The 7,879-nt window shown below is 54.0% G+C and overlaps 1 protein-coding gene across 2 annotated transcripts; it reads left to right on the plus strand.

The window, feature by feature from the left end:
• Nucleotides 1–92: 92 nt before the first annotated feature.
• LOC100546378 (AN1-type zinc finger protein 5-like) lies at nt 93–7,277 on the plus strand. 2 transcript variants are annotated; one of them, XM_003213204.4, is made up of 6 exons: nt 93–271; nt 2,666–2,839; nt 3,295–3,388; nt 4,070–4,188; nt 5,004–5,114; nt 6,505–7,277. In XM_003213204.4, the coding sequence occupies exons 2-6, from the start codon at nt 2,689–2,691 to the stop codon at nt 6,651–6,653; spliced, it is 624 nt and encodes a 207-aa protein (XP_003213252.1). In that variant the 5' UTR covers nt 93–271; nt 2,666–2,688; the 3' UTR covers nt 6,654–7,277. The 2 variants fall into 2 exon arrangements, with proteins under 2 accessions (XP_003213252.1, XP_010723150.1); XM_010724848.3 differs by having other exon boundaries at nt 3,298–3,388.
• The last annotated feature ends 602 nt before the right edge of the window (nt 7,278–7,879 follow it).

Consider the following 7,879-nt stretch of genomic DNA (forward strand, 5'->3'; position numbering starts at 1 on the left):
ACGGCTGGCGGCCCCGTAGCGTCCAGGGGAGCCCCGGGCACTGCGGCCTCGGTTTGGGTTCGGGGTGCCGTGGCCGTGATGTGGATTTGGGGTTTTTCTTTCAGGTGGGGTCTCAGCGCAGCGTCGGCCTGCCAACCAGCGGGCAGCTAGGAGCAGCCTACAGACGGGGAGAGAGAGGCTCGGCGGTGGGGCTGCTGCCTTGGGCTGCCCTGAGCACGCACGGCTCGCTGAGCAGAGCGGCGGACAGAAGGGACAGAAGGCTCCATTGGTGGTGAGTGGACACAGCGTGGCCGAGGAGCGGTGTTAGCGAGTTTCCCTGCCCGGTGCTGCCTCCAGGCTGCTCTCTGATGGAGCAGCCAGAAGGGACGAGGTCAGCTCTCTCCCCTCGGGTGCGGTGTTTCTTGGAGGTGGCAGCTGGCTGTGAGCCAGCACTGTGTGCCCTCGCAGCCTTAAAGCCAGCTGGATCCTTGGCTGCATCCAAAGCAGCGTGGGCAGCGGGTGAGGGAGGGGATCTGCCCTGCGATGTGAGACCTCACCTGGAACACTGCGTCCAGATGTGGAGTGCTCAGTACAGGAGAGACACGGACCTGTTGGAGTGAGACCAGAAGAGTGCTACAGAAAGGTTCTTGGGGTGGAACAGCTCCCTGTGGGCTGAGGACAGGCTGAGGGCTGGGGCTGTGCAGCCTGCAGGAGAGAAGGCTCCGGGGGGAGCTGAGAACGGCCTCTGGGTACCTATAGGGGCTGTAAGAAACAAGAGGATGGACTCGTTAGCAGGGTCTGTGTGATAGGACAAGGGGAAATGGCTTCAAACTAGAAGAGAGGAGTCTTAGACTTGATGTAAGGAAGTTCTTTACAACATGGGTGATGAAGCAGTGGCACAGGCTGCCCAGAGGGGTGGTGGATGTCCCATCCTTCAGATACCCAATGTCAGGGCTCAGGGCTCTGAGCCCTCGATGGAGCTGTGGGTGTCCCTGCTCAGTGAGACCAGATGGTCTTTAGAGGACCTTTCTGACTCAAACCATTCTGTGATTCATCAGGTTTGGCAGTAGGGTTCCCTGCTGCTTGGCGCCTGTGGGTGAACTGCTGGCTCAGGGGTAGCTGAACTCATCCAGCGTAGCAGCAATCCTCCAGTTCTGTCTCTAGGGCCACTCAAAATGAGAAACAATTTCAGAAAGTCAGGCAATAGGTGGCCACCTGGATGCACGAATGGGGATTCTGCCTTTCAGCTTTTGTCCCCGGTGTGGGGGAGCTGGGTGTGGTGCAGCCTCCTGTGGCTGCTTGGGCCGAAGGAGAGGTCAGTTCAATGGAGGAACTCCAGGTCTGGTAGCAGGATCACCAACCTGAGCTCTGCAGGGGAAATTCCAAGTGCAGAGCTCTGGTTCCTGTCACCCAACTGAGGACAAGGAGGAAGAACCCGGAGCTGATTCCCTTCCTTCCCTCAGGAGCACTCCTGGGGGGTTTTATTTCTCGTGTTCCCATCGCTTCGTTCCTTTGGCAGAGCAAGTTTTCCAGGAGTGTGAAAGAGAGCAGAGCCAGCTGTGAGGCCGTGTCTGCTGTGCTGGGAAATGGAGGAATGCTGCTGGTGACTCCCTGGAGCAACACCCTGTGTGACTTCCGAGCCACAGCCACCTGTGAACATCCCTTTGTTCCCTATCAGAGCTGGCCACAGCCACATTGTTCGCGCAGAGGGACTGGGATGAGGGAGCTGACTTGCTCCACTTCCTGAGGAAACGTGGGTGAAGGGAGGGGGGAAATCCTCACTGCAGAGTTCTTGTTGTGCAGCTGGAAGGGCTCGTGCTGCTGCTCTGCTCCTTTTGTCTGCTGTCGGCCCGCAGTGTTGGTGTGCTGGTCAGTGCTGCCCTGGAAGCAAGGTCTTGTCTGCAGAATAGATCAGCTAGGGATGGTGTTGAGTGTTTTTGTCTTCTGAATTGGTGTTTTTTTGTTGCCAGGAGTTACTGTTATGGTTGGAAGGGTGCAGTGCAGTGTGGCCACATAAATACCACACAAAGGTCAACTCCTGGGTTTGCTGTGCGTGATCCTAAGAGTAAGATGCATTTTGTAAGTAGGCTCCTCCTGGGAAGGTATTTCAGAGCTCCCCTCGCAGCTGGAGAGAAGCCTTATTCTGACTTCCAGCCTAAATATAGCAGTGTCTGGTTCCAGCACGTGTCAGGGAACACTTAAATATGTCAGAATTGAGAGTTCCCTTTGAATCGCTTGCATCAGCCTCTGCAAACTGCAAAAATTAAAGCTGTCTTGTCATGAAAACAGCACCGCCGGGTGCAGATGGTAACTAATTAACCTGAATGCTGGCCGTTTGACCTGCATTTGTTGCTTCAGTGTTTGCAGGAGTCATTAGTCATGCTGTGATGGCACTTCTTGTTATGTTTAGAGTGGATAATTCAGGTCTTACGTGAGCCTCTCCTCCAGTGAGCGCAGCAAGCTCTGTGGAGTGAGGTCCTGTTGACCTTCCAGGCTTTGTGGCAGCCGGGTTGCGGATCCCGTCGCTGCTTACAAGCCGTGTGTGCCTCTTATCTCGAGGGACTCAGGTTGCACTGTGCTGTGAGGGCAGGATCCATTCTGGGGATGCTTTGTGCTCCTTCCTGCAGCACGCGACGATCGAGCTCTCCGAGTGTAACAGCTGTCTCATTTTTATTCCCCTTTGTAGTTTGGCACCTTGGAGGAGAAAGGATGGCTCAGGAGACGAACCAAACCCAGGTGCCTCTGCTGTGTACCACTGGCTGCGGGTTCTATGGCAGCCCACGCACCAACGGGATGTGCTCCGTTTGCTATAAGGAATTTCTGCAGAGGCAGCAGAGCAGTGACCGGATAAGCCCTCCAGGTAGAGGATTTTTGTCCAAGAAATGTGTGTTAAATGAGTGCCTCTGAGCATGGTGCTGGTGTTGGTCACCATCAGATTTAATCCCTCCAGGAAATCTTTGTTCCCTGTAAGAGGGTCTGTTGTTTTCCTGCCAGTGGCAGCTATTTGTGAAGCACCTTCCAGTAAACTGCCTCAGTGGCACAAACTTTTAGCTGTAACCTGCTCCCTGAGCTGTGTGACTGCTAGAAATCATGTCGGATCCCTCCAGATAAATCATTTCTGGGGAAGACTTTGGACTTGAGTTTGCACAACCCTCTGTAGGGTTGACAAGCAAAAGCGACGAAATAAAGAAGTTTGTTTTGTAATGAACTCAGCCGACCTATCGCTGTGTGGGGAGCAGCTAAGCATGCAGAAGGGGTGCTCTTTCCATCCTACCATTTCTAAGGCTTCACCAGGATTGTGCTCTTGTCTCTTAGCAGCCAGCAGTCCCAGCAGCAGCCCTGTGGCATCAGACTCCATTGCAGGGCAGCGAGCAGAGGAGGACTCCACACCTGAGGATGCGAAAGCCAGGTGAGGGCATGGTCTGTGGGTGTACCTGCAGCTGTGCTGCAGACCAGCCTTAGGACACAAGGGACAGACTTTCGTCCTTTGCATGGCCGAGGGGATCTGTAAAACAGGCTGGATCAGACACAATTTACTGCAGTCCTGGTTTAACTGGAAGATTGAGGTGTCCCTGATGGTAATGACTGATTGAGAGGCAAGTGCCAGAGGTTGGTAGTAAACTAAAACCCTGTAGGAAACTGGTACACCTGCTCTGTCCACAGCTGTGTTCAGTTGCTCCGTTTTGAGCCAGTTGTAAGGTGGTGGTGATCCAGTCTGGAAGCTGCAAGAGCTGCGTTAGGGATCTCAGCCGTGGTTGACAGAGAGGAGCACGCTGCTTATCTCTCCCATCACTTTGCAGTCATGACTCATAACTGTTCCCCTGGTCCTGGACTTGTTTGGATGGGCTGTTGGCTTTGGGACGTAACTGGGTAGAAAAGGAAACTGAGGTCATCACACATTCATTCTGTTGGTGTCTATAAAGAACTTTGATCCCAGCTCCCAAGGGGTCCGGGCCTGCTGTAGTCCTGAGCTCCATCCGAGTATAACAAAACTATCGATGGGCTGAAGATCTCTCCCATGTAACTGTTCCTCCAAGTGCAATATTTATGTTTGCCCTTTGCTTCGTTTATCTGTCACGCATCCTCGCAGTGCTCAGACTCCTGTGACCCACCAGATGACAGCCATGAGCATATCCAGAGAAGAAGGCAGCAGTGAGACAGAAGGGCTCGCCAAGACAGAAGAGGCCACCCCAGCATCTTCCTCATCAGGTAGACTGGTTGGTTTGGCTTTTGCACGAGATGAGATGACACCCATTGAGCAGCAAGGACGATGGTGAAATTGACTTGAAAGAGCCTGCCCCTCTTTTCTGTTAGTGGGATGACAGGAGGTTCAGGGCTGGATCCACAAAGCCAGGTTTCAGCACGCTGCAGGTGTGTATCTTCCAGCAGCTGCAGCTCTCCCTCCTGTTGTCTCCAGCTTGCTGAGGTGCTGTAGGAAATCAGTGACCTTCAGCAGTCTGGCTTTCAGAGCTCAGTTTTCCTTTCGGTAGATTAGAGACAGCGATGAGTATCTGTGCAAAGCATTCTGAGACCTACATATGAGGAACACTTATATAAGAGACAGCAAAAACAATTACTTGCATCACTTGCAAGGGGTTAATTTTTTATTTATTTATTTTTTTATTCCAGGCTCAGATGTTTACATCAACTAAGCTGACTATCCCTGTGCATTCTTAACCTATGGCAAGCACCAGATAATTCTACTTAGCATTAACTTTCCTCAGCAGGAAAGAGCCGTACCTTATGGATGTCTTAGCTAAACTTTAGTGTCTTGTCGGTGTTTCTGAGCTGTGGACATGGGGAGTTGACATGGGGAGAAAACATGAGGCTGTGTGAGGTGTAGGTCTCAGTGGAAGAAGAGAAGTCTCAGTTTGGGGTCTGATGTCTGCAGGCTGTGAACTCGGGTTAGGGCAGCGTGCTTGCAGAGGTGTTGTCTGGCACAGACCCACAGTCAAGCAGCTGGAGGTGTAAAATGATGTGTCTCTTAGTTTATCAAAGTAACAGAACTCTGGTCTTTGGTTCAGGTACCCTCCTTGAAACATCACAGAGTGCGGCTGAGGACAAAACTTCTCCGGAGAAACCGAAGCAGAAGAAGAATCGCTGCTTCACGTGCCGGAAGAAGATTGGGCTGACTGGTGAGACCCTGACCAGGGGGAAGCCTGTGTGCTGCAGCCCCAGCAGTCTGCAAACAGATCGCCTCGTGCTGCCCTACTGCCTGAGCTCAGAGGGCTGGCATGGCTCAGTGCATGGGGTACCCCTCCAAAAAGTGCTTCGGGTCTGCAGGTCGTGCAGATGGGAAGGGGATTGACTGCAGCTCTCCATGCCAGCCCTTGAATTCAGGGTTGCAGAAATACATGGAGCAGTGCCTCTCGGGTTATTTCTGCTCCCTGGCAGAAGCTGTTTGCAGAAACACAGGCGGTGTTCACTGTAGATCCAGTTGTACTCCTATTCGAGGCAGCAGTAAAGCCTTGGTACTACTGACGTGAAGTGAATTAGACCCAAACTGAAATCCCACTCCAAGATTCATCCTGTTTGTTAGGGTTGCTTGACTTGTGCCATTAGCTTTCTGAAAGCAGGGAGCTCTCAGGTAGTGCTCCTTGTTGAGTCTGTAAAGCTTGAGGGGTGCTGTGATGGGAGCAGGGATGGGAGAACTTACTGTGGAAAGGAAATTTGTGAAGTAACTCCCTTGACCAGGATTGTTAATACAAAAACATCGTTCCTCTGAATTAACTCTTGGCATTTAGCTATCCGTGGTGCCCTGCAGGTCACGCTGTCCTAGCAGCACACTCTGCTTTTCTGCCTCCATGGATGCATACTGCTTTGGCAGAGTCAGCCCCAAAGGTTTGCCCAGCACCTGGCACTCTGCTGACTGAGCTGGCCTGGAGATTCTGGGGCGCTACCATGGAACAAGTGCAGGTTATGAGGCTGGGACTGTGGGGAAGGAAGGGAACTCTGCACCCAGCCTTCACACCCGAAGGGAGGATTATTTTCCAGTAGGAATCGGCTTGCAGAAAATTCCTGTGAATTCAGATCATTTGGGATAAAATGGGTTTTGTCAAATAGGTGAGATACCTCTCAGCGTTGTGTTTGTGGTCTTCACAGCCCGTGGTTGCTATGGAGAGGAGTGTGGTTCATTGCCACTGCAGTGGGGAGCTGAGCTGCAGCATATCCCTCCCCTTCTCCATGCCTCAGTTTCCCATTGTTGACAGAAGCATTTCTGAACAGTGCTGTCTCTGAGCACGGTGACTCAATTCTGAACTTTTAAGACCTAAATAACTTGAAAGCGATGCTGAGGAGGTGAAGGAAGGTTTTGTTTGCTGGCTCGCTGCCCGTCAGCCCAGGTGCTGCTGCTGTGCTGCCCCAGCTCAGGCTGCAGCCTGGGTTAGGAATCTGGGTGCAGAGCTCACTGCTCTGAGCTCTTCCTGCATTAGTGGAGTTTGGTGGTGTAGCAGGAGAGGGCTCTGCTGCCATCCTGCTGCTGGATGGGGACGACCATGGCTTTGTCTCCGCTCTCCTTCCCTGTAGGCTTCGACTGTCGCTGCGGGAATCTGTTCTGTGCCATTCACCGATACTCAGACATGCACGCCTGCCCCTATGACTACAAGGCAGAAGCTGCTGAGAAGATCCGGAAGGAGAACCCCGTCGTTATAGCTGAGAAGATCCAGAAGCTGTGAACGGGGCTGAGCAGCTCGAACTCCAGCCTGGTAGCCTGGTGCTCCTCCCTGTCCTCCCAGCCTTCCCCCCTCCTCCCAGCCCCGTCAGTGGATATGGGGATCCAGCAGCACACGCAAACCAGCACCCGGACCGGGATATTCCTTGCACCTCCTTGACAGAAGCATGGTGTTCCTCCTCTCCCTACAATCCTTCAGGGCTCAGCAGATCCATTTCTGTCCAGCTTTCACGAGGACACGGGCCCGACTCTGCCTCACCCACTGCAGCACTGAGACCACAGCATTTCTCCTCCCCAGCCAGCCCACCCCTTCGTCCCACGGCTCCAGGTCCTGCAGACTGCCTGGGACTCTTGGCTGGAGCTTCTGAGCTGCCTCCAGACTCCCCTCCCTCCACCCCATCCCCTCCTCCTGATGGCTGCAGAGCGGGGAGCCGAGGAGTCCCAGCAGCGATCCCGTTCCCCAAGAGGTGTTTGGTCTCAGATGCAGCAAAGAGGATTCTGTAGTTTTAACGCTCCCAACCCCACACCCCTTTTCCCTTTGAGAAGCTGTTGTTGAAGCAACTGCATCGTTAAGCTGCAGAGTATGGCACAGTAAAGTTATTTTGTGGCTTGCCGTGACACAGACACACTCCGGCCACAGGTCAGGACCTGGAAGCAAATACTGCTCTGGGGTGGGTGGAAAGTCACAGGGAGGGTCCTGGGGGGCAGGGGGGGGGCAGGAATGCACACAGAGGCTTTGAGCTCTTTCAAGGAGCAGCACGGGAGGGAACGGGGAGACGCAGGAGGCTCTGGGGCACGTGGAGCAAAAACTGGGGCTTTGGGGAAGGGACAGGCAGTGGGGCTCTGCTCCCGTGGAAGATGGGGTCAGCGTTGCTTTGTTCAGCAGCACCGAAGTCCCAGCTCATCCCAGGGGACAACAGCAGCCACACGGCTGTATTGCAGTGCGGGTCACCCCGAGCTCCCTGAGGTTACGCCTCAGTTTCCCCACCCCCAGCAGCGAAGGCTGCAACGCAAAGAAACCCACGGCGAAAATCGTGCGGAGCTCGGGGCTGCTACAGCACGAGGATGGAACCCCGGGCGTGAGTCTCCTCGCTCCGGCAGCACGCTGCAGCAAAAGCCGCAGGAAAGCAACCGTGCAACGCTGGGGAGGTGCCAGCCCTGCGGGAGGAACGCTGCGGGCCGGCTGCGAGCAGTGCAGTGCAGTGCAGTGCAGTTCAGCGCAGCGCAGCC

Source organism: Meleagris gallopavo, chromosome 30, assembly GCF_000146605.3.
Source record: "Meleagris gallopavo isolate NT-WF06-2002-E0010 breed Aviagen turkey brand Nicholas breeding stock chromosome 30, Turkey_5.1, whole genome shotgun sequence".
NCBI lineage: Eukaryota > Metazoa > Chordata > Aves > Galliformes > Phasianidae > Meleagris > Meleagris gallopavo.

Bases quoted from the DNA above. Each gene is read 5' to 3' on its own strand.
- LOC100546378 (XM_003213204.4), top strand. From the start codon at position 2,689: ATGGCTCAGGAGACGAACCAAACCCAGGTGCCTCTGCTGTGTACCACT. The intron at 2,840-3,294 runs GTAGAGGATTTT...CTTGTCTCTTAG, and splicing joins TGACCGGATAAGCCCTCCAG to CAGCCAGCAGTCCCAGCAGC. The intron at 4,189-5,003 runs GTAGACTGGTTG...TCTTTGGTTCAG, and splicing joins CCCAGCATCTTCCTCATCAG to GTACCCTCCTTGAAACATCA.